This window comes from Talpa occidentalis, unplaced genomic scaffold (genome assembly GCF_014898055.3).
Source record: "Talpa occidentalis isolate TD23 unplaced genomic scaffold, MPIMG_talOcc4v2.1, whole genome shotgun sequence".
Classification (NCBI taxonomy): domain Eukaryota; kingdom Metazoa; phylum Chordata; class Mammalia; order Eulipotyphla; family Talpidae; genus Talpa; species Talpa occidentalis.
This window is the reverse complement of record NW_026555331.1, coordinates 92201665-92227493: the sequence shown is the minus strand read 5'-3', so window position 1 is coordinate 92227493 and position 25829 is coordinate 92201665. Positions and strand designations below refer to the sequence as shown.

The following is a 25829-nucleotide window of genomic DNA, read 5'->3' as shown; positions in this document are numbered from 1 at the left end:
CTCCCCGATGCCGGGCATGCCTGTGCATCTTTATGGCAGCGTCTCATAGTTGTTCCTCATCGACCTTCCGCCCTGTCCTAACGTCGACATTATGAAATTATGACTTTAGAGCCTCGGTGCTCTTAAGTTTTCCTTTGCGTACAGGCAGTTCCTCTTCTGCTCTAACACTGTGGTTTGTGTTTTTGTTCCTGTGCTTGGTTCACTCTGCTATGCTGCTCGTTAAGTTCCCTTTAACTTACTCTGAGAAACTTTTGCTGGCTCTGCCAGGTATGTTAGCTACAAGTGGGTCCAAATTATCCGAAAATAGTTCCGTTCACTCCATCTCACCTTCAGAAATAAGAAACTGATTAGCATTTTAACCCTACCAAAAATCAGTTAAGTCACTTAAAAAAGTATTTCTGTGGGGAAAAAAAAAATCACAAAATAGCCAGTTTATGATACATTTTGCATATCTGTTATGCAAATCGTAACAGTTTTGCTACGTGAGTAACCTCTATGTAGAGACTAGAGCCCCTTGCACTTTAAGCCACCAAGAAACTTAGTTTATAATACAGTAAAACTAAAATAGAACAATATTCATTAGCCCTTCCTGATTGCTTTTGGGTTCATCCAGATAGGGACATTAAATGAAAGGTGACTTGTTCTCATGTTGTGGATTCCTTTATGTTTCTCAGAAATCTCATTTCTGTAAAACTCTGCAGCTTGTAAAAAAAATTTACATGCAATATTTATAACTGTTTAAGGTATATAGCATGCTCTTATATAAAATTATAAGTTATTTCCTGAGATAATACATCTTAGCAAGGTATCATTGGCCTGTGGTTTTTTGGGTTTGCTTACACATTGATTAGATATTCGTGGAGAACTGTTAAAAATACATCTAATAATATACTAAATATGCACTATTACAGTTAAAGAACTTTAGGAAAAATGAACAAATTTATAAAGTAATTATCGCCAATGTTTATTTAGATCACATAAAAACCTTCTTGCTTCTATAATAATAACTTGTAATCTCGCAATTGAAGGCTGATAATAATCCCTATGAGAGTCGAAGCTCAAACATGATTAAGTTGCTTGTTTCTTTTATGTTTAATAGAGTAGAAAATAGAAAGGGAGAAGAATATAAATTATTCAAACAACTTTATTAAAATAAGGTATTTATTAAAATAAGGTATTTATTAAAATAACGTGCAAATTTCTCATTTACAGTATACATGATTTATGACTGTGTACAACAGTCTATACTTTTTGGTATGTTCACAGATATGTACAACCATGAACATAGATTAGAAAATTTTTATGAAATATCACACTCTAGTTTTCCTCCATCTATATGTCTGTCATCCTTACCACTTATCCAACTGTAAAGCCATCACTACTCTATTTTCTGTACTTTATTTTTTTAAAGATTTATTTATTTATGCACACAAGAACTGGGGTATAGGCCAGAGGGGGGAGGGTGAAAGGATTCACCAGAGACAGGGTGGGGAGCAGAACAGGCAGACTGATAAAGGTTTCCCCTGCTATTTCAAAGTAGTGTGTTTCAGCGAAACCATCCATTAGCCAAAATGGCCTAAGGTGAAAAAGCTGTTACCATTAACTATATGGAAATAGTTCAGCATATTTCCAGACTCCAAATATAGCCTGCCAAGTCAGATCAAATAACTCATATATCTAAAGCATCAGGTAACATGTAAAACCAGAAATGATGTGACACATACCCAGTTTGTATGAAGTCATTCCCAGGGAAGGAGCTTGGGGTGCTTCTCCAGCTGCTTGGGAGGTGTGCTGCCTCACAGCAGCCATAACACAAAACTGACACTGCTTTTGCTTTTGAAATAAAAATGAAAATCTGTTTGAGATTTCTTTCCATTAGTGAAAACAGGTACTAATATATATCTTTTGTTAAAGTGAAGGTGGCATAACATGAACTTTCAAAAAAGAGGAAAATAAATTTAGTTTATATAAATGATATATAGTAATCTTTTTGTGACTTCTTTGACTTAACATGTATATAAGATTCATCCATGTTGTAATCTGTATTGGCACTTCATTTCTTTGTGGTGGTATGACATTCCATTATAAGTACATACCACCTTTTGTATATGAATTCATTGGCTGATTACCATATGGTCTGTTTCTACTTTTGACTATTGTAAATAAGGCTGCAATAAAAAGCTGTCAAAAGTTTTTGTGTGGATACATTTTTATTTGTGGGGGGACAACATATATGCAGGAGTGGTATTTTAGATCATAGGGTCATTAACTCTGTTTAATATTTTGAGGAACAGGCAGAATATTTTCTATAGCACTGTTTTATATTTATTTCAATGGCAGTCAGTTTATGAGGGTTACAGCTTACCCACATCCTCATCAATTAATCCCTGAGATTTTGATTTTAGTCATCCTAGTGACTGAAGTAACACCTTACTGCACTTTGATTTGCTTTTCTCTGTGGCTCATAAATTCAGCATTTTTTTCATGTATTGATTGGACATTTGGATGTCTTCTTTGAGAAAATATATCTAGAAATGTCAATATCTTTAGTTTATTATGCTCCTTATTAATTTACATTTGCAAATTGATTTATTTAAAAATAACTCTATAATCCAGAATCATGTGATAAGTGAACAATTTATTCACTTAAATTTTTTACCACAGTGAGGTCTTTTAGTAATGGCTAAATTTTTTCTTTCACACTTTAATTTCTTACTTTCTTTATTTGAAGTGTCAATAATAGCATTCGCATCTTGAGAAGCTGGCTCAAATGGAATGCATTGTAGGGTCTGTCCCTTCAGATGGTAGGGATGAATAAATCTTAGCATCAGCAATATTACTAGTCCAAGTGAAAAGAAAATAAAACTCTTGAAGCTTAAGTTCCTCAAAAATATATTTTAAAGAGTTGTGTTGATTTATTTTATTTAGGCAATTAAAGTAAAGTCACCTTTCATTTGCCAAGAGACCCTGACATTTCAGATGTCAGGTGGTCTCTATGTGTGACTAAATTAATTTGCTTTACTTTTGTTTGGGGAATCCATTTTAATTGATGACTGATCTATGTTAATGATGAAAACACACACATAAGGACACCTGTCTCTGCGTTCTAGCTCAGGAATGCTCTCCTGAAGGACACCAGCTTCTTCAGAGCCCTTATAGAAGTATCCACTTTGACTCGTTGCACCTCCAGCAGTCAGCCATTCAAGGCCTGATATGTGACCATTCCCTCTCTCCTGGGTGGTACCGATTTCTCATCTTTGGGAGACATGCTGAGATGCCAACCAAATGCGTTGAGGTATTGCAAATTACTAAGAACAACATGTGCTTTTTATTATGTATGTTTTCACATATAGATTGAAAAGTGTGTTACAACCAATTTTTTTCTCATCCTGAAAGGTTATTTTAACTTTGAATCAAGATTGAATAAATCCTGAGTATTCCTGTTACACATTTAATAATAATAGTAATATTTAATATAATGCTAATGCAATTCATCAAATATTTTTACCTACATTATCTAGAACTGTAGAATACATTCTAATTATCCTTATTTCCATGATGATGAATTACAGGAAATATATTCTCAGGTGTAAAACTCCAACAGTCACCCATCTGGAAGGTCCCACAGCCAAGTTATAATTACAGACTGTCATTCTCCATGACTCAAGTACATAACAAATAACCTACAAACAATAAAATATTGCATGTTTTTATACAATATGCTTCATTATTTCTGAAGATACGTCATTATTTCTGTCTCCACAGAAGACTAAGTTTTACCCATTTTGCCAATATAATAAGAATTACACCGAAGGAGGAATTATTTTCCTGCTTAAGCATGTAATGTATAAAAATCCTCAAGAGAGATATCCAAAATTTAACAGTATTTTAAGTTGTGACAATGGAGCCATTTTATATTTTCCTTTTTGTTTATGTGCTTGTCACAATTTCAGCTGCAATAAATTTTAAAAAGATCAAAATTTAAGTAAAATTTGAAAAAGTTAGAGGAAACTTACTGCATCCTTAAATATTTGTATCTTTTTCTTTGACAAAATTAATTGTGATTGATTCTAGAACCTCAAAATGATTTCCCTCTCTCATTTCCTGCAAGTCAGTTAATACGTGGTCATTTTGTGTTCCATGAGCAATGTTCCCTATCCCCTCTCTCATACTCTTCTTGAACCAAGACTTGGAGAACTGATAATTTTTTTTTTTTTGCTTTACAGGATAACACGAGTCTATTTAAATTTCTGTTTATTATGTTTAAGATAATACATTCATTCATTATATAAAACTTGGAAAATTAAGAAAGGACAGGTAATAGAATAATATTAACTCATAATCCATAAACACAATCATACTACCACTAACATTTTGCTACTCTCTCTTAATTATATTGTTTTATCAAGATCATGCTATGTGTTAAATTATAACTTTTTCAATTGCCGCTATAGCATTAACATTTTCCTATTATTAAGAAATTCTTTAATATCACTTTGAAAATGTTAGTCTGTCACATCTATAACATATTTATTTAAACCATTATTTTGTAGGCTTTGCTAGAAGTAATTTTGTGATTATCAAATTGTGCTTATTAATCACTGTTATATGTTAGTGTATTTAGAAAGGTTGATTTTTTTTAAGGAAAATAGTCAAGGTGACTTTCTCTTTTTTAGGTTTTTATACATATAGTTTATTTTTATGTGATGCTGATTTTTAATTCTAATAGCTGGAGGTAAAAATATCTTTTCTAATATTGAATATTATGATATATTCACTAAGTATCTGCATTTCTTCTGTGAATTATGTTTATCTATATCATGCATTTGTTGCCTTACAGTTTTCAAATAAACAATATATGTGTGAAGAAAATAAGAAATATAACAATAAGTAAATAATATACTAAATATAATCCTAGTCACAAATAATTTTCTCCTCAGTTAGCTATTTTTTTTTTTTGTTTTGTTTTTAAAGATTTATTTATTTATTTATACAAGCACTCGGTACAGTCAGAGGCACGGGAGGGTGAGAGAATTCACCAGAGCCAGAGCGGAGAGTAGAACAGGCAAAGTGAGGAAGTACACTGCTGAGGTCTGCGCGCCTTGTGGGACCCTCGCCTGGCGGCCTGGGATCGAACCAGCACTGCAGAAGCTGCGGGCAGCTTCCCAACCCAGCGCTCAACCGCTGTGCCAACGGGGAGGCCCGCTATTATTTGTTTTACATATTTTAAATTACTATTTAGTCATATCTCAACCTTTTATGACTTTTTCCTTTGTCTGAAGTATAATAAATAGTAAGTATACAAAGAATTGTAATCTGGATGGTTGCACTGCGGGGTAGGGGGGGGTGGGTGTAGTGCTATCTACCTCATACAAAAGCAAAGGATTTTGAGTGCCTTGCCTAAGATCATGCATTTATTAAGAGCCTCAGTCCTCCCCCAAATCAAATATATGATCTTATTTTTTCTGTATTAGTTTTCTATTTAATTCTGTTTTCCATCTGGAAATGATTTTGATTGTTAACTTCAATTTTTTACAAATTATGATCCAATTATTCCATCATCAGATTTTTAATAATCCTTTCCTAATCCTGTGATTTTTGATGCTTCCTAAAGTATGTGTTAATTTTATAACACATGCCATTTTATGCAATATTTCATGAAATCTCTAAGGTCAGTTTATCTTTGTGCTATATATATATTGACTTGTCTTAGAATGTATCAATATCTTAGTAAGTTGTCTGATGCTGAATTTCTCTTGTTTTTAGTACAAACATATCAAATGGAATAAGGTATTTAAATCAAGTGAAATTATTTTAATTATGAGGGATCTACCCATGTATTTACTATTCCATAAAGTTACCTTTTCTTTTGTAGTATAGGAACAAATTATTAGATTTAAAAGTAAAAACTGATAATTTAATATTTTTAAGATAGTTTAGAAGAAAATGCAAAGCTACCATCTATACCATGTGTGAAAATAAACTGGATTTCAACTTCTGTTTCCTCTGATGCAAAAGATGAACCACTGTGGAACACAGGCCCCCATCTGGCTGTCTCTGAGAGATGCAGAAACACTGCCTCTGCCTGGGGAGATCAAGCAACTGACAGCTTGTGCCACATGGCAATTTTTGTTTAGCTCTACAAAAGACTGCTGTCTTTTTCAAATCCCAGTGTCTGTAAGAAACTGTGGAAACTTTTTTGTGTACTTGCTACAACCCACTCAGGGATGTATGGGATATTGTGCAGAAGGTAAGAAAACATGAAAAATACACAGGAACTGCTAATCATGAAGCTGTGTGTATTGGTGTGTTTATGCTGTTCTCTGGATAAGGTATATTGAACAAATGCAGATCTCAGACTTGGTCTACCATCTTTGCTAGAATGAAGTTAATTTTTGGTTTAAGTTGTTACATTTCTTTATAACTATCAAGATCTTAAAATTCTTTTTTTTAAAGATCTATTTATTTATGCATATAAGAGCTGGGGTACAGGCTAGAGGTATGGTGGGTGACAGGATTTACCAGAGACAGAGTGGGGAACAGAACAGGCAGATTGACTGAAGTACACTGCTGAAGAGAGCAGCAGGCGAGTCAGGAGAGGTCTACTGTGCCATGTGGGTTGTTCCCTGGCCAGCCAGGGATTGAACTCATACTGCAGAGGCTGCAGACAGCCTCATAGGTTGAGTCTTAACTGGTTGTGCCACCAGGGAGGCCCCACATTCCTTTTTTTAAAAAAAAGATTTATTTATGCATATAAGAGCTGGGGTACAGGCCAGAGATGCAGGGGTGAGAGGACTCACCAGAGACAGAGTGGGGAACAGAAGAGACAGACTGACTGAAATACACTGCTGAGGGGAGCAGCAGGCGAGACAGGAGAGGTCTGCCTCACCATGTGGGTTTCTCTCTGGCCGGCTGGGGATTGAACTTGTGCTGCAGAAGCTGTGGACTGCCTCACAGTGCAGTGCTTAACCCCTTGCGCCACCAGGGAGGCCCTCAAATTCTTTTTTTAAAGATTTATTTATTTATACAAGAACTGGGGTACAGGCCAGAGACATGGGAGGGTGAGAGAATTCACCAGAGACAGATCGGGGAGTATAACAGGCAGACTGATGAAAACATTGCTGAAAGGAGCAGTGGGTGAGACAGGAGAGGTCTGCCGGACTATGTGGGCATCTCCCTGCCAGCTGGGAATCGAACCGGCGCTGCAGAGGCTGCAGACAGCTTCACAGCACTGTGCTCAACCTGCTGCACCACCAGGGAAGCCCGATCTTAAAATTCTTAAAAATGCTTTCCTTTTTTTTTTTTTTAAGATTTATTTATTTATGCGTATAAGAAGAGGGTACAAGCCAGAGGTGCGGGGGGTGAGAGAAATTACCAGACACAGAGTGGGGAACAGAACAGGCAGACTGAGTAAAATATACTGCTGAGGGGAGCAGCCAGCGAATCAGGAGAGGTCTGCTGCGCCATGTGGTTTGCTCCCTGGCAGTCTGGGTATCGAACTCATGCTGCAGAGGCTGCCGACAGCCTCATAGGAAGCATCTTAGCCCCTTGTGCCACCAGGGAGGCCCAATACTTTCTATGTGTAAGTATCAAAACAGATTTGTTATCATTCCTCCACTGATCATAATGATTGTGTTAAATTCTTTGGTTTTTCATGTTTCACCCTTTCGATTAGGGGATGAAGGGTGGCAAATAAAAGTTCCAAAGAAAATAAGTGTTTTATATTTAGCCTTTCAGTCAAGAAAGAATATTCAAGATTATACTTGTAATCAAAATTATTCAAATGAAAAGATTTATATGTATTATTTATTTAAAAGAATCCCCGGGGGAAAATATTTTCAAATTTTTCACATTTTTACAAACTAGTTAAGTCTCTGTCCAATGTGTAAAAGGTGTGATTTACATGAAAGTAAGCTGTAAGAAATTAAGAATGTATGCTATAAACTGTGTAGTACCCATTAACAAAAAAAAAAAAAAATAACATGGTAAAATGGAATCATAAAATATATCTGTAGCACCCCCGTTAACAACAAAAAAAACAAATAGACCAACATAAAGTGGAATTGTTAAATATATTCAGTGATGTAAAGCAGTTGAAAAGTGCCAATAAAAGAAATAGAAGGCAGCAACATTGGTAGATTTAAACTTTACAGTATCAATAATCAAATTATATATGGTCTAGTACCCTAAGTGAAAATCAGAAATGATTCGATGATTCAATTGAGTACAAAAAGCAAGATCCAACTATAGACTGCTCTAAAAAATAATTTCTCTCTCTCCTCATATGCTTTTAAGTGTAAGGATAGAAAAAAATATATCTGGGTCATGAATCACCATAAAGTTAGAGTGGTTATCTTATTAGATGAAGTAGATTATAGAGAAAAGAATATTATGTGGAAAAACAGGGATAATTTCTTAATGATAAAAGGTCAATTCAACAATAGATTATAACAATTCCAAATATTTATGTACCTAATAACAGAGTCTGAAATGGGGGATAGATGTGTTTATTATCTGTGACTCAGGAGATTAGAACTGGGGCTAATTGGAAGAATTTGAGAAAAGTCTGAATTTTAGTCTGAGAGACACAAACTCTGGAGTTTGTTGACATTCCTGTAGAGCTAGGGTATTAACTTGATTCAGCTCCAAAAAGAAATCTATTGATTTTGTCTTTGTTTAGGTAGTCACCAATGTTCCACTGAACTGAGTTTTTTTTTTAAAGGTTTAATTTATTTCTGTGTAGAAGAACTGGGGTACAGGCCAGAGGTAGGGGGGTGAGAGGATTCACTAGAGACAGAGAGGGGAGCAGAACAGGCGGATCTACTGAAATACAGTGCTGAGGGGAGCAATGGGCCAGACAGGAGAGATCTGCTGATTCTTGTGGGTTAGCTCCCTGGCCAGGTATTGAACTCAGGCCTTCTCAGTGGTAGAGCTGAGACAATTCCTAGGCCACCAGGGAGGCCCCTGAACTGAATTTGAAATTGGGTTTATTATAAATATTACTCTAACAACTGTAAAACTCATTTCTGTAATCCTGTGCATGATTATGGGGGATGCAATTCCCAATGAATGTATATCAAACCAACTGTTGTATAAATTTCTGGAAATTGTAATGTTTCATTACTTAATAATGTGGACAAAAATGTGGAAAACTATAATTGTTAGAAATGTCCCATCGCCACTTATTTTTACTCTGAAAGGGAAAATAAATTATTATTAAAAATAAGAAAAAATCTTAGCCTGTACCAAAACATACTTCAAACAATTTCATCTTAGATTTTATGTAGGTATATAAACATACACATCATGCTGAATTGAACAGATATACAAACTTTAACCTTTGCAGTTATTTCTGATGCAAAATTACAACCATGTGACCCTGATGAAATTGAAATTGGAGGTGACTGTGTTCGTAAGTAGTGCATTTTGTTTTAATATTTTTACAAAGTAATGATTTCAATAAGATTTTATGTGCTGCGATTTACTTTATATGTCAAAATAATGCTAATACTTGATAGCATCTCAACCTAGTAGATAACAAAAATAAAAATCACTTAATTTTGCCCTTAAGTAGTAGTCCCGGATCAGGCAAAGGTATGGAGAATGGGTATATTCAGTCCTTGCAGACAGTTGTATATATTGGTAGCATCCTTTAATGAGAACACTTGACAAGTTATGCCAGCTATGATAAAAAGCCACATATATTTGTTCTAGCAATTAATAAATATAGCTTAGAAAAGTAAAGCTTAAAAAATATAGCTTAGAAAAATTAAGAAGTGTGCACGTATAATATTTATCAGCATTTTTCTAATAATTTGAAAAATAAATGGAAAATATCTAATAACTGCTAATTGACTCAATATTTTTGAGATAGTAAAATAAAATAATAATAAAATACTCTAAACGATATTAGAATACAGGATACAGGCATACACATTCTTTGATATTAGTAGATATTTATGGTGTATTGTAGCTAAGAAATCAGATTATTTAATGCATTCTCATTTTTGTCTTCTACAAATGATTGTATTTATACCAAATTGAGTCTTGAAAGATAGAGACCAAAAATATTTATTTATTTATTTATTTATTTATTATTTTATTTTTTGTATTTAAAGAACAGGTTTATTAGGAGAGGGACAGAAAAGTAAAGTACACTTGCATAGAGACAAGCGGGCAGGAAGAGCTGCCCCAAAGGGACAGGTTTGCAGAGAGAGGCCTGCACGGTTGCAGGCGGCGACCTTGAGGATAGCAGCCTGGGCTGAGGGAGGTCAGTGAAGAGAAGTCCTGGCATGATATAGGTCACATGCAGGCAGGAAGCCACTGCCCTACAGAGGAGAGAGTTGGTGAAAGAAGCACCTGCATAGTCACAGGTGGGCAGAAGGGAGTGCTGCTGAGACCAAAAGTATTAATGGGGATCACAATTTTTCTCTTTTGTTCAATTTGTAATGTTCACTCTTTTTTCTTTTTTAAAGATTTATTTATTTATTTATTTATACAAGCACTGGGTACAGTCAGAAGCGCGAGAGGGTGAGAGAATTCACCAGAGCCAGGGCGGGTAGCAGAGCAGGCAGAAGGACCGAAGTACACTGCTGAGGGGAGCAGCGGGCGGCAGGAGAGGTCTGCGCGCCATGTGGGACCCTCCTCTGATGGCCGGGGAGCAGCCGGGGATCGAACAGGCACTGCAGAGGCTGGGGCAGCTTCGCAACTCAGCTCTCAACCACTGCGCCACCGGGGAGGCCCTCACTCTTTTTTTTTTTAAAGATTTATTTATTTATGCGTGCAAGAGCCATAGGCTCTTAGGGGGTATAGGCTTTAGGGGGTATAGGCCATAGGGGGTATAGGCCAGAGATGCTGGGGGTGAGAGGATTCACCAGAGACTAAGCGGGGAACAGAACAGGCAGATTGACCTAAGTGCACTGCTGAGGGGAGCAGTGGGCGAGACAGAAGAGGTCTGCTGCGCCATGTGGGTTTCTCCCTGGCAGGCCAGGAATTGAACTCGTGCTGCAGAGGCTGCGGATTGCTTCATAGTGCTAAACCCCTTGTGCCACCAGAAATCCCCTTCTATAATATTCCATTAAAAATCACTCTAAAAAGATTATCTAATAAGATTAATGATATCTATCTAAAGGATGGGAAGAAATTAAAATTATTTATTGAAACATTAGCCTTTTTTTGTGGGTCCTATCAGCCAAATGTGGAAATTCTCAATGAAGAGAGATTGTTGACATACAAACAAATAATAGAATTAATAAAGGCTTTTTAATTGTGAAATTAGCCATAAAGATATAAAACAAGTCAGGATAGATCATATAATATTCAGATAAGAGGTTTGAAAAGCAATATATTTTGTCTTTAAAAGTATTAAAATGATCCTAAAAATAAATTGCTCTGAGTGGCTTTTCTATATACTATTCCAGTTGCAAACATATTGTCTAACCCCCTTCGCTCATGTCCTTAAATAAGCAATTTTCTTATCTGAAAATCTTAGTATAATTAGACCCTGTGACTCTAGTTCTCAGGAGAATAGAATAATATACTAATAATAGTAACATAAACCATATGTGTAATTGCTTGGCTGTTCTGCATAATAGGATTGAATTTTCTTTATCTGATACATAGGGTAAAACCACTTTCCTCCCTTGAATAAGCAATAATTTTATGTTGCTTGTTATGTTGTTCAGAACATTTATGCAATTAGTTGGAAAAATTGCTATGCAAAATCTTACACAATTTGGGGAAGTAGCACTAATTGAAAATTTTGAGTTGAAGTAGTTAACAGATAAAAGGCTTCATGATAAAATAATGTGTTAACATATCTAGTGTATGCTAGTAGAATTGACAAAGCGATCATAATTGTCATTTATGGCCGTCAAAAAATTTTAACAGATTTTTTTTATATACATTGTCTGAGCAATAATCAGCTCACACAGATAGTTGATGCTATTTAAAACATAAAGTCAAAATAGTAATTTTCATGAATTATTTTCGTTTCATTTATGTGTCACCCCTTAATTCAAAGAATAATTTCCATAGATAGTTTTTCACTTTTTTGGAAATAAAGTCAATGTTTCCCCCTAGTTTACTTAAGAGGAAATTTTTACTCAGATATATATAATTGAAAAAAATCATTACATGCTTAAACATACTCTAAATATGTTTCCTACAAATCTGAATACGATGATTTGGCCTAATGTTTAAAATGTTTAGCAAAATGTTTATTATTTAGACTAAACTGAGAGCAATTCAGTTACTATTAGGATTTTGTATTCTGATATTTAACAAAATAAAACTTTAAGATATCCAAAAGTATTTAATTTTTTCGCTATACATTAGGTTAAGGTCTTAGAATTTTCCCCATGTTGCACAACAGTATGAAAACGGCACAATTTTATCATAACATTACCATGTATGGTCTAGAAAATATATTTGTACATTTAAAATTAACAATTTTAAATTTTAGAAATTACTCAGATTTTTTTCTCTTTTAAAAACAGAAAAAAAGAGGGCCTCCCTGGTGGCGCAGGGGGTTAAGACACAACCTATGAAGCTCTCCGCAGCCACTGCAGCACTAGTTCGATCCCCAGCCAGGGAGGTGATCCACATGGTGCAGCAGACCTCTCCTGTCTCACTTGCTGCTCCCTTCAGCATTGTATTTCAGTCAGTCTGCCTCGTCTATTCCCCACTCTCCGGTGAAGTCTCTCACCCCCCACACCGCTGGCCTGTACCCAGCTCTTTTATGCATAAATAAATACATCTTTAGAAAAAACAAAAACAGAAAAAAAGAAATCAAAAACTCATTAAGAAACATTTTAGATATCCATATTAAATTTTGCAAATGCCCCAAGTGAAAAATGATAAAACCTTTTTGAGATCTTAAAGAAATTTTCACACATTTTCAACCTCAGAAAAATGAAGAGAATAAGACTGTTGTTAACAATAACACTTGCCTAAGACAGTGTTGACACTCCTGTGATGAACAACTCTTTTAAACTGGAGTAATGGTGGGTTAAGAGTAAAATTATAAGAGTAAAATGATATCATGTGATTTTACATTGTAGTCGTTATTTTTTTATAAATAGATTTTATAATTTACAAAACCTTAACCTTATTTGTTACATCTTTTTGAAACGGTAACTTTACTTAAATGAAAGTAACTTACTTTTACTTTCAAGAGCCAGACTTTTCAAGGGTAGATATATTCAATGTGCATTAATATAAGTTTGAGGTGATAAATTTCTTTGCTATCAATATTTGTAGGATTATAATCAAAATAAGAACATTACAGGATAATTATTTTTCTAAGTGTATTTTATTTTTCCTTAATATAAATCCCTGCATTGCAGTCTTTATGAGCTTTCCTTTTAAGCCAGTCTCCATTTTTTCAGATGCCCAAATATAAATTATACATTTTTGTCCCACCAGGTCAGCCGTCTGCCTCATTACCACCACCACCTCCAAGAAGGCCAGAGATTGTGGTGGAGTTGATTGAATCCAGGGTTTTCTGTAGGTGTGCTTTTGATGTTTCGCCTACAAACAATTCAGTGGGATTTCTCATAAACTGGTATAGACTTTCTTCTCAAGAAATCAAACAGGAGGTGAAGCAAGAGACCACAGTTCAGACATTCTCTCTTTTAGAACTGGATGGTATAAATCTCAGACTTGGAGATAGGGTATGTTCAAAAGACGTATTTTTTTTTCTTTTTATAAAAGTACTTATTTTCAAAAATAGATTTATCATATCCTATAAATAGTTTCTGTCACCATAATATAAAGCACTGACATTTTCTCTTTATTTCTTCCTTGGCAATTGTGCCAACCCCAGTGATAATCAGATGTCAGTAATCTTAGTGACTTAAATATGGGGTTTTGCTTTTAGCAGTGTATTGATTATTATCACTAATCTGTATCACTTTTTGTCTCTTTCTGATCTAAAAATGATATACTTTTATTCTAGGAGCAATGTTTTTTTTTTTTCAGGGATATTACTTATTGTCTTATATCTTAAATACATCAGAAATTTAAAGTCTATAATACTTTATGGTGAGATTTGAATAAATAGTATATAATGATGAATTTTTTCTCATATTTCTAGCAACTTTTTTAAATTAGTTTTTGTTATTTCTTATGTACTGTGTATCAAAAATTAAAATTAAGTACTTAAATATATATATTTCCTGTGTAACTGCTTTGTTAAATGATAATTTATTAATTGTGTTCACAGATATTCTGTAGTGCTTCCATGTTTTTCTTAGAGAAAACATACATACACAGTATAGCTATTGAAAGTCAAGAATTTTTTGCAGGCATTAAGGTATGTAACGGTGGGCCTTGGTCAAAAGATTATTAATCTGGAACTGTGTTTTTCAAAATCTGATATGTGGGTGTTGGTTCCAGGGCATCATCTAAATGCTAAAACCCAAGTCTGTGTTTTTGAAAAGTAACCCTAATAAGTAATGCGCAACAAAGTTTGAAGACCCTTTTTAATGAACTAAGTTAAGGTTGGAAAATATTTGGATTTTATTTTCAGAAATAGCTCATATACTTACAAAGCACAAGTTATATTCCCATAATTCATTCCATTGTATAAATAAACATATGTCAATATTTGGTTAGACATTTTGGAAGCTGTCTAACTCAAGTGCCCACTAAAGTAATAGAACCTCTTGATTAACACCTGGACTTTATGGACTGCAAAGATTAAGCTAACTAAGCAAGACAATACCTATGGTAACTGCTGGTGGCCTTGAAGTCCAAGAACTGATGAGCTATCTAGCTCATATTTAGAATATGAGTAGAGGTGACAGGGAATCCAGAAGTGGGGAAAGGCATGCGGACAGTATCCAGAGGTCTAGGCAGGCAAGCACTGTGTATCCTCTGAGGTTTCAGCCATGGGACTAGAATTTGATCTAGACTCATTTCTAGTTAAAGAATGAGATGGAGGAATTGATAGATTGTGATAATAGAACTCAAGAACACTACAAAACTTGTTTCTGGATGAGAAGAGTGAATATGTTGACAGGATAGCATAAGCATAAGAACAGTAGAACATGAAACAGAGCTCAGATTTTGGGAACACAAAATCTTTGACTCTGTATTAGTAAGGAATCAGCAGACAACATCTGGGCCAGTGGTCAGCCCATGTTATGTTCTGAGTAAGCTAACCAGGGAGACTATTCGAAACATCTGTTTTGAGATTTAGCAAAGAACTGTGTATAAACTTCATACCTCAAAAAATAATTGGACTGCAAACTGGGATAGTAATAGTCCCAGGGAGTACTCAGAAAATCCAACTGTGGGAAACAGTGACTGAGAAATAAGCTGAAGGTCTTTCAAGTGACAGTAATATTTTGATTTATGCATTGAAAAATACTGAGATTTCTAATTGACATTGGTGATATTAATCCCTAACACTAAGCATTAGTGTTTCAGAAAACGTTAGCAAACAAATGGAAAAATCTAGCAATTTTTCTGTTTCCTCCAGTCTCTGTACCCAATACAGAACCAGAATTACTAAGGTAGGCTTTAAATAGACTGCCTAACATGTGCTAGAGAAACAAATTGTACCTGAACTCAGAGCAGTACAACTGCTCCATATAATCTTCTGCACTTTGCTGATGTTTTCAAGAGTTTGATACTGTTTGACTCAAATGTTCCAGTGCTGCACTCTTTTCTATAGCTAAACTATGGAAAAAACCTAGATGCCCCAGAACAGATGCGTGGATCAAGAAGTTGTACATATACAGGATGGAATATTATTCAACAATCAAAAAAGATAAATTTATGCCATTTGTAGCAACATGGATGGTGCTTGAATGAATAATGCAAAGTGAAATAAGCCAGAAGGAGTACTGGATGGTGTCATTAATATGTGGAATATAAAGTAACTAAATTAACAGTCAGATAAAGACAAGCTAAAAAATTAGCCCTTTTGACTACAGAACTTTAGACAGGAGGGAGAGAGAGAATGGGGGAGGGAAGCAGACACATAATAGTCTATGGTGGTGGAGTATGGGTGAGTTGGTTGTGGATGTACTGTGTTGGCACTACCTGAAGGGGATACCCCAATGTAACCTCAATTAAAAATAAATAAACTGATTAATAACAAATATAATTTTTGCATGTGAGAAATTAAACAATTTTAATTTGGTATTCCAGTTGGACTTTGAGCAAATAGATCTTCATATGACAAAGGTGTATGGGTGCTCTGGTGGTGAGTGGGATGTGGTGATACTTAAGAAATAAAAACCAAAAAACAAAAGTTCCAGTGCTTGTTAATAACACAGGTCATTTAGCAAAATATGAGCTGTTGAGTAAAATACCCTTTCAAAATTATTATATCTCAGAAGTAAACTCTATTTTTCCATGACTGCTTTGCATATTTTTTTATCAGTTGCAACCTGAATTGAGCACTATATCAGAAGATGGGAGAGAATACCAGTTGAAAATAGAGAGCACAATTCCTATTGATTGTTCTGAATTCAGTACACTTGATCAAGAATGCAAAATCTCATTAAAACTGAAAACTGTTGATCAAGGTATTGATTTTATTATTAGATTTCAAATACTAACTAATGGTCTTTTTTCTTCTAGGGGAGGTCAAGAGGTCATGATTATGTTGCTTGTTCACATCAAATTATAGCTCAAGCATACTAATAATGCTGAGAAAAATTTAAAATTGCCAAGGCATTTGATATTGTAATACACATTTACCCTCCTGGAATCAAGGCATAAGTTAAAAAACAATGATGCACAGTCTCCTCATCATCATCATTTTTCTCCTCTTCTTCCTCTTTTATTTCCCTCCTCTTTTCTTCATCTTCCTACCTACTGTCCTCTTTGCCTTGTTTTTAGAGACTGAGGGACAAACTGCTTAAGATTTTCTAGATTATGCCTCATAAGACATTTTAAGGTATGCTAAATGTTCAGATATATGCAACATGGATCTAATAATGCATTCTTTGCAGTTCTCTCCCTAATAGAAACTTATGAGCAATATCTTGTTTTAAAATTCTTCTATTTAAATTATTAATTTTATGCATTTCACATTACACTATTGCATGTAGCATACATGTCACTCTCCACCATAGAGAGAGCAGAAATTCTCCTTCAGAACAAGATAAAATATGAGAGGACAAACCAGTTATAGCAGCCATTGGGTTGATTTGGTTCATTTCCACTCCCAAAAACCTCTGATGTAGGAGCCAAAAGTAAGAGCTACATAAATTATAACATTAAGAGAGATTGTAGTTTTGTTCCCATACTTTTCATGATAGGACCAAAAAAAATGTAATGTAAACACATTATGTATTATGTAATGTAAACACATTATGTAAACACATTATGTAATGTAATGTAAACATTACATTACCTAAATAAATCACAGAAACAAATGAGAAAATGCAAGGAGAGAGGGTTTCTTGGGAATGACATACCCAGGAAAAAAGATGGATATGGAGATATAAAGAGGGCTGAAAAGAACCTATCCCAGACCTCCCTGGTGGTGCAAGGGGTTGAGCACAGCACTATGAAGCAATCCACAGCCACTGCAGCACAAGTTCGATCCCTGGGCCGGACAGGGATCTACTCACATGGTGAGGCAGACCTCTCCTGTCTCGCCCACTGCTCCCCTCAGCAGTGTATTTCAGTCAGTCTGCCTGTTCTGTTCCTCACTCTGTCTCTGGTGGATCCTCTCACCCCCCCGCACCTCTGGCCTGTGTCCCAGCTCTTGTATGCATAAATAAATAAATCTTTCAAGAAAAAAAAAAAAGAGAACCTATCCCAAAATACTTGACATAAAATAGCTTAGACGATACTAAGCTCTTAGATTTCAGGAGCATCATAAAAAACACTTTTGAAATGCAGCCCAGAAAGATGAAATTAAACTTTTTCTTCTAGAATGTTGGATAGAATTCTATTTCAAGCCACTTCTGAAAAGCAAATTTCACTATAGTTTATGGGGGACAAAAGGAAGGGATGATGTTTTTGATATTTTCCAAAATTGTGTGTGGCAAAGATAATGTTCAATGGCAAATCAATGTTTTATTTGAATATTCTCAATTCTATCAATAAGTCAAGCATTGCTATGATAATATAAAAAACAACTAAATGTATTGTTACATTTGAGAGGTTTTCATATTTTGATTCATTGTCAGTTAAAATGATTTCCCTTTTTGTTTTCCTGGAGATTTCTTGGACTTCATTCCAGAGATTCCTCATCATCTTTAAGTATACTTCCATCACATTTCTACTTTCATAGAGAATAAGGTGGTGTCTTGCTCCTAGTATGTTTCTGCAAAGACTAAGTGGTGCTTTTCACCAACTTAGAGAGCAATACTGGGTCCTCATACCATACACCAGGGGAAGTGACTGAGGGGCTGTATCTAAGTCTGATATGTTCCATATTCACCTTACGTAGATGGTTAAAGTTTGGAAATTTTTATTTTGTATGTGTATGGGTAAGGTGTTTTTAGAAAAAAACCTTTTAGAAAGGTTTTTTTAGAAAAAACATTTTTTCAGGAATTTTGAGTATTGCATTGTACTTATAAATGACTACTATAATTTTATACCTGACAATGACATGTGAAAGAAAAGATGATCGCATTTTTAAAAATTTATATATTTATACAAGAACCGGGGTACAGGCCAGATGCGTGGGAGGGTGAGAGGATTCACCAGAGACAGAGTGGGGAACAGAACAGGCAGACTGAAGAAATACACTGCTGAGGGGAGCAGAGGACGAGACAGGAGAGATCTGATGTGCCAGGTGGGATTCTCGTCTGCCGGCTGGGATCGAACTGGCGCTGCAGAGGCTGCGGACAGCTTCACAAAGCAGCGCTCAACCGCCTACACCACGAGGGAGGCCCAATAGCAATTTTTTAATGACTTCATTCTTTCCTCCTTGTTTCTTAGATGCTGGAATGGATGTCAGAGCAAAATTCCTCTATTGCCAGTTTTTGGAGGGATCTATTCTTTTTGTTTAGTCATATAAATTTCTGGAATTACTCCTTCTCTTGTCATGGCATTTTCTCTCCAAATGTATTTTTCCTTGTTACTTGTTCCATACGCAAAGGAAAATCCTGAGATTCTGAACATATTGGGATGTTTGAAAGGTGAAAAGAAGCAGAAAAGAAAGCAAATTATGTTTCTTAGTGCTAGGGAAATTATGTTTCTTTTAAATATCTCAAATTATGTTTCTTTTATAGGGAAAAAGAGAAATTGTATATATTGCTTTGAAATTTTACCTAGCTATATATGGATTTATAACCTTATTGAAAATGTAGTATATATGTACACATGTATTGTGTACATGTATTGAAGCGCATTGATTATTTGTAAAGATCAGGTATAGACGAAGAGCTTTGGTTTTATTCAGAGAAAAATTACAGTCATATTTAAAGAAAATAACAATAATCTCTTGATTTAGTATTCCATACTAAAATTCTTGGTAAAATTTTCAATGTGTTTCATTAAAATAGGTAAACAACAACTGGGCTTAAATTTGGCACTGTCCTCATGTCATGTGGATCTTCGCCCAACATCATCCTGTGCTAATGGAACCTGTAGCCTTGCTTTTGTACACTACACAGCTGTAGCAGACTTTTCTCAAGATGGAGACAGAGTTACAAGCATTGTAGTGGAACCTATAGTTAATGAGGATTTCCTGTGGAACAGCTACATTCCAGACAGCATCCAGGTTGACAAATACCAAAAATATATTTAAAACTGATTCACTAAAAAAGATGTTTCTCACTATGCCTGGCAATGTTAAAGTTATTTTAATAAGTTATATTGGACTTTAATTGATTCAATTTTAATGACTAAGATCGAAATAATCACTAATTGTAAATTCGTTGAGATTGCTAAGCAAATGATTATGTATCATTAAATAAAAATTAATGATACTATTTACTGAAAATATCTTTTCTTTCAAGATCAGAGTGAAGGATGTGCCCACTGCTTACTGCTACTCATTTACTGACCCACATATAATTACATTTGATGGCAGGTAACTTCCTGAAATTTTTTTCGTTTAGTAGTTTTTTTTTTTTTTTTTTGGATTTTATTGTTGTTTTATTGTAAACATCATACTATTTTATTATTTCTTAGTTCTGTTCACCTAAAGGTAAGACAGGAAGGCATGTGTGAATGTCAATGACTTGTTTAAAATAGTGTTTTACTTGTGTGCAATGTTTGTTTTAACAATTTAATTCTAAGAAAAAATACAGACTAGTTCTGAGGCTCAATTTGTAAAAAATAGATTGCTACAAATCCAAACTCATTTTAATTTGACCATTTGCTTGTTATTAATAATGATTAAATTATTTGCTATAAAGAGGTAATAAGCATATTGCTTTTCTACATGATACTGAAATGCTCTTTAAAGTTCAGTCAACATGAGTAAACTTACACATTAGAATTAATAAAAGAACAAATCACTTCTAATTCATGGCAAAGATACTGAAGGGATTTACAATTGTAGCCATCTTGAATACCTGGATATTTACCTCTGGAATTTGAAGTAAAAAAGGCAAAATGAGCAAAAAGTAATCCAAACTATCTTGCTATTATTATCTGCAGAGAAGAAATTAACTTAGTTATATTGTTCTGGGTAGAATTCATTATCCTTAAATGTCATTAAAAAATGAGAAGAACACTTCATTTGTTGAGTTAAAATTTTCTTTATGATGGAAAGTAGTTTATACTTAAAAAAATTGTGATTATTGTCAATGCAATTATTCAAAATGAGAGAATGATGTAGAACCTCTCCACTAGCAAATGATACTCCAAAGGTTTAGACAAATATTAAATAGTTGTAGGAACTAATTCTACAAACAAGAATCCTTTATGGTTATAGTGAAAATTTCAGAAGTTTTAGTGGGAAAGTCCTCTAGAAAGAGGGATGGCAGTGAACAAGGCAGACAAACACCCCATCCTATCCCCATGGAGCTTACCTTTTAATAATTGAAGAGCTATATATACAATAAATAAAATATATAGTGTGTCTGAGGAAGAAAGATGCTAAAGGAAATTAAAGCAGGAGAGGAAACTGAAGGCTAGAAGTAGGGATTGACTGAAATGTTGAAACAGAAGAGTCATGTGGGAGATTTAGGTGTTTATTGCTTTGTTTTATTCAGTATTAAATAAAGATTCACAATATATAAAACTATTAAAAATTTAGGTTTTCATTCTTGTATCAAAGTATAATAGATGCTTATGCACAAATTTAATATCGCTTTTGTTTTATACTATTGTGATATTTTATATCAACTCTTAATACAACTGACTTTTGTTAATGATAGGGTATATGATAATTTCAAGACTGGAACATTTGTGCTTTATAAGAGCACATCACGTGATTTTGAAGTCCATGTACGTCAATGGGACTGTGGAAGTCTACACCATCCTGTGTCCTGTAACTGCGGGTTTGTTGCCAAAGAAGAAGGTGATGTAGTTACTTTTGATATGTGCGGTGGTCAGCTACATGAATCACAGCCATATTTATTTGTAAAGAGACAAGATGTAACCAGCAATATCAAGATAAGTGAATCTTACCTAGGAAGAAAAATCACAGTATGTATATTTCCTTACAATTAAAATATATTTCCTTTTCATAAAAGATTTTTGATTAAAGTCTGAACTTTTTTCATGTCTATGAAATAAGGGGCTATCTTTTTTTTAAAGATTTATTTATTTATGCATACACGAGCTGGGGTATAGGCCAGAGATTGGGGAGGTGAGAAGATTCACCAGAGAAAGAGTGGGGAACAGAACAGGCAGATTGACCAAAGTACACTGCTGAGGGGAGCAGTGAGTGAGTAAGGAGAGGTCAGCTGCACCATGTGGGTTGCTTCCTGGCCGGCCAGGGATCGAACTCGTGCTGCAGAGGCTGGGGATTGCTTCACAGTGTGGTGCTTAACACCGTTGCGCCACCAGGGAGGTCCTCTTTTTTTTTTTTTTTAAGATTTATTTATTTATTTACACAAGAACCGGGGTATAAGCCAGATGCACAGGAGGATGAGAGGATTCACCTGAGACAGAGTGGAGAACAGAACAGGCAGATTGACTGAAATATACTCCTAAGGAGAGGAGCTGGTGAGACAGGAGAGGTCTGCCGCGCCATGTGGGACCCTCGCTGGCCAGCTGGGATCAAACCGGTGCTGCAGAGGCTGCGGGCAGCTTCACGGTGCGGCACTCAGTCGCCTGTGCCACCAGGGGAAGCCCTGTTTTTTTTTTTTTTTTTTTTTTTTTAATAAGGATTTATTTACATATTTTTAAATGTAGCCTCTTTCTCTTTCTTTCTTTTTTTTTTTTTAAGATTTATTTTTTTATACAAGAACCGGGGTATAGGCCAGATGCATGGGAGGTTGAGAGGATTCACCAAAGACTGAGTGGGGAGCAGAACAGGCAGACTGATGAAATACACTGCTGAGGGGAGCAGCGGGCGAGACAGGAGAGGTGTACTTCGCCATGTGGGATTCTCGCCGGACTGCCCGGATCTAACAAGCCCTGCAGAGGCTGCAGACAGCTTCATAGTACGGCGCTCAACCACCTGCGCCACCAGGGAGGGCCTATAAAGATTTATTTATACAAGAACTGGGGTATAGGTCAGAGGCATGGGAAGGTGAGAGAATTCACCACAGACAGAGTGGGGAGCAGAACAGGCAGATGGACCGAAAACACTGCTGAGTAGAACAGTCTGCTGAAGGGCAGACAGGAGAGGTCTGCTGGGCCATGTGGGTATCTCCCTGGCTGGCCAGGAATCAAAGCTGCACTGACGGGCTGCGGACAGCCTCACAGCGCCGTGCTCAACCTGCTGTGCCACCAGGGAGGCCCTATTCATGTCATTTTGTCTAGAACTTTCCTTTTGAAAATTTGTCATGACAATATAATTATGGATATGTGTAGCCCCAATGATGCCATTTCATCTATCCTTCTAAGAGGGAAAAATTGTCATTAATCAGTGACCAATAAAAGGGTTTAACCAAATGTCATACATTACAACACTTTGTTGTCTCAAAAATCTGGTAGTAGATATATATTTATTGACAGGGAAATACATTAATGAAACATAGGAGAAGTTTTTGAATAATTCATACTAATATCTTAATGTTTTCCACCTCAGATTGAAAAGAAATATAAGGTTTGTTTGTTTTTAAAGCAATTATTTTTGTAATGGACTCATACCATTATATAAAGGGCTATTGATAATTTTGAAAAATTAAAAGGAGGTTGGGGAGTCAGAGGAACAATGATGGTATGTCCTCAGTGATTTTTAGAAAAGTGTTCCTCAACCAACACATCCACGTTCTGGTCTGGACGAGGAGATGCTCCCCTATAATGAAGTAAGGGGGATCATAATTAGATGGCACAAGCTATAGTGATAATTCAACAAACTCTCTTTGTTCTCATTCCAGTTCCCAAAGCAACATTTCGGTTATAATTTGGCTTCTGATTCTGTTTGCCTACTGGCAGCAAGAGAATGCTGATTAGCTGCAGGAACATGTACTGCTCTGGAATTTCATTTTTCTATGTACATTAATTAATCCACAGTCCAGTTCTTAAGTAATTATTAAATAATTATTATCAGAGGTATTACTTGATTAACCACAAGATATATATATATATATATATATATATATATATATATATATATATATATATAGCTGTTTGAATCATACAAAGTATCTGCCTTTTAAATTATTTTAGGAAAGAAATTTGAACAAAATATCTCAATAAGAAGATCAATATAGAGATCAAATTTTGAGTTAGCAAAATGAAAAAACCCATTTTGACATCCATCATTACGAGGAAATTTGTAGGGCCTCCCCTGGTGGCTCAGCGGTTGAGCGCTGGGCTGCGAAGCTGCCCACAGCCTTTGCAGCGCTGGTTTGATCCCTGGCCCCCAGCGAGGGTCCCACATGGCATGACAGATCTCTCCTGCTGTGCCCGCTGCTCCCCTCAGCAGTGTATTTTGTCAGTCTGCCTGTTCTATTCCCTGCTCTGGCTCTGGTGAATTCTCTCATCCTCCCGCTCTTCTGACTGTACCCAGTGCTTGTATAAATAAATAAATCTTAAAAAAAAAAGAAATTAAATTTAAAAAAAGGAAATTTGTAGTCTAAAGAAACCTAGTAATTAATTCTTTTTCATATTAAGGGAATAAATAGGTTTGTTAATATCTTAAATATTAACGTTTCCCCCTAATGTGTATTGAATAATGTTTCAACATCTTTGTTTCTCTATTTCAGATCTGGTTTTCTTCTGGAGCATTTGTGCGTGCCGATATGAGTGAATGGGGTATGAGTTTAACAATCAGAGCTCCTACCTTGGATTACAGAAACACTTTGGGACTTTGTGGCACTTTTGATGAAAACCCAGAAAATGATTTCCATGATAAAAATGGGATCAAAATTGATAAAACTTTTAATAACTGTAATGCCTTTATAAATGAATGGAGGTATGAAAGTAATTTTTCATTCATGTTTATATTAACGTTAAAGTTAAAATTTTAAAATTGGTGATGGGGGTTATTTTGCTTTGTTTTGCCACACATTAGTGGGATGAATGTTCTTGTCTTAGTGACTGTTCTGTTTTCCTTCTGGAAGGATTTTACCAGGAAAAAGTATGTTTGACACAATGCCAGTTTCTCTGCCATCACCTGAAAAACACTCTTATTATAGCTGCTCACTGGACACTACTTCATTGTATCCATCTCTAAATCATCTAAGCAGTGTTTCTCAATCAGCAGTTATTTCAGCCTGCAAAGACCTCAGACATGTCAAATTCTTTTCCTTAATACCAGATCTAGATGTCACCTCTGAATATATATATTCAGATGCTCTTTTTAGAGGGATAAACGAGTATATCTCACAAGAAGAAAACAACTTGAAAATTGTTCCTCAGGAAAATAAGCATGTAGACCAAACCAAACTGGACTTATATTTGCAAAAACGTCCTCACAATGAAAATCAAGATGGACCAAAAACCTTGGATGATGGGAGACATATGACAGACAGCCACAGTCAAAAGAAGAGGTGGGATCGACAAAACAGAAGGAAACGGCGAAACTTTTATGAGTTTCTTCCACTGTTTGCTTTCCCAAGTCTCATCAAAAGTGACCTAGAAGAGTTTACTTATTTCTTCCCTGAAGATCATATTGAGGATGCCCACCAAGAGTTTGCCCTGACGTGGCCCACACCCTCTGGCCTCAGCGAGCACAGCACCTGGGTCCTGTGTCAGCAGACTCTAGCCAACTCCAGCATCGGAAGGCACTGTCTCATTTTTCTTGGCAAGAGACTAGACAGTGTCATAGATATGTGTGTTAAGGATGTTCTCTTAAAAGATGATCTTAGCTGGGCAGAAGCAGGCTTGGCACTTTTAGAAAATGAATGTGAAAAGAGGATGTTGGAAGAGGGAATATACAACACAGAAGAATATGGTGAGTCGATTGAAGACATTCTCTCGGAACTAAAATGCCCCAATTTATGTAGCGGCAATGGGCAGTGTATGGAATGGGGCTGCTTGTGTTCCCCAGGCTTTAGTTCCTATGACTGCAGTAATTCGCATGGTAAGTAAATATCCTCCAACGTTGATGTTGTACATGTTATTTGATAATGAATTATCTTTCTTCTTTTTTATCTGTTTTTCTTACCTGATAAAATAAGGTTTAGTCTGATTATGTAATGGGGAAAAGGTTATATTAATACATTAATAATATTCCAAAAGTGTCTCATCTTTTTCAGAGTTAAAACTGAGTATCTTATAATATCCCATAAGACACAGTGTGTTCTGGTACATTTAGGAATCTCATGCCCTGCTACTTTACCTCT

General features: G+C 35.5%; 1 protein-coding gene across 1 annotated transcript in view; it reads left to right on the top strand.

The window, feature by feature from the left end:
- Positions 1-209: 209 nt before the first annotated feature.
- Positions 210-25829, top strand: part of VWDE (von Willebrand factor D and EGF domains) — an 88490-nt gene continuing 62870 nt past the window's right edge. The window contains exons 1-12 of the mRNA XM_054691916.1: positions 210-267; positions 3111-3295; positions 6019-6250; positions 9347-9412; positions 13426-13673; positions 14225-14314; positions 16394-16538; positions 19479-19696; positions 19935-20008; positions 21303-21573; positions 24249-24457; positions 24606-25567. Coding sequence (XP_054547891.1) covers positions 210-267; positions 3111-3295; positions 6019-6250; positions 9347-9412; positions 13426-13673; positions 14225-14314; positions 16394-16538; positions 19479-19696; positions 19935-20008; positions 21303-21573; positions 24249-24457; positions 24606-25567 — 2758 coding nt within the window. The remainder of the gene's footprint in view (positions 268-3110; positions 3296-6018; positions 6251-9346; positions 9413-13425; positions 13674-14224; positions 14315-16393; positions 16539-19478; positions 19697-19934; positions 20009-21302; positions 21574-24248; positions 24458-24605; positions 25568-25829) is intronic.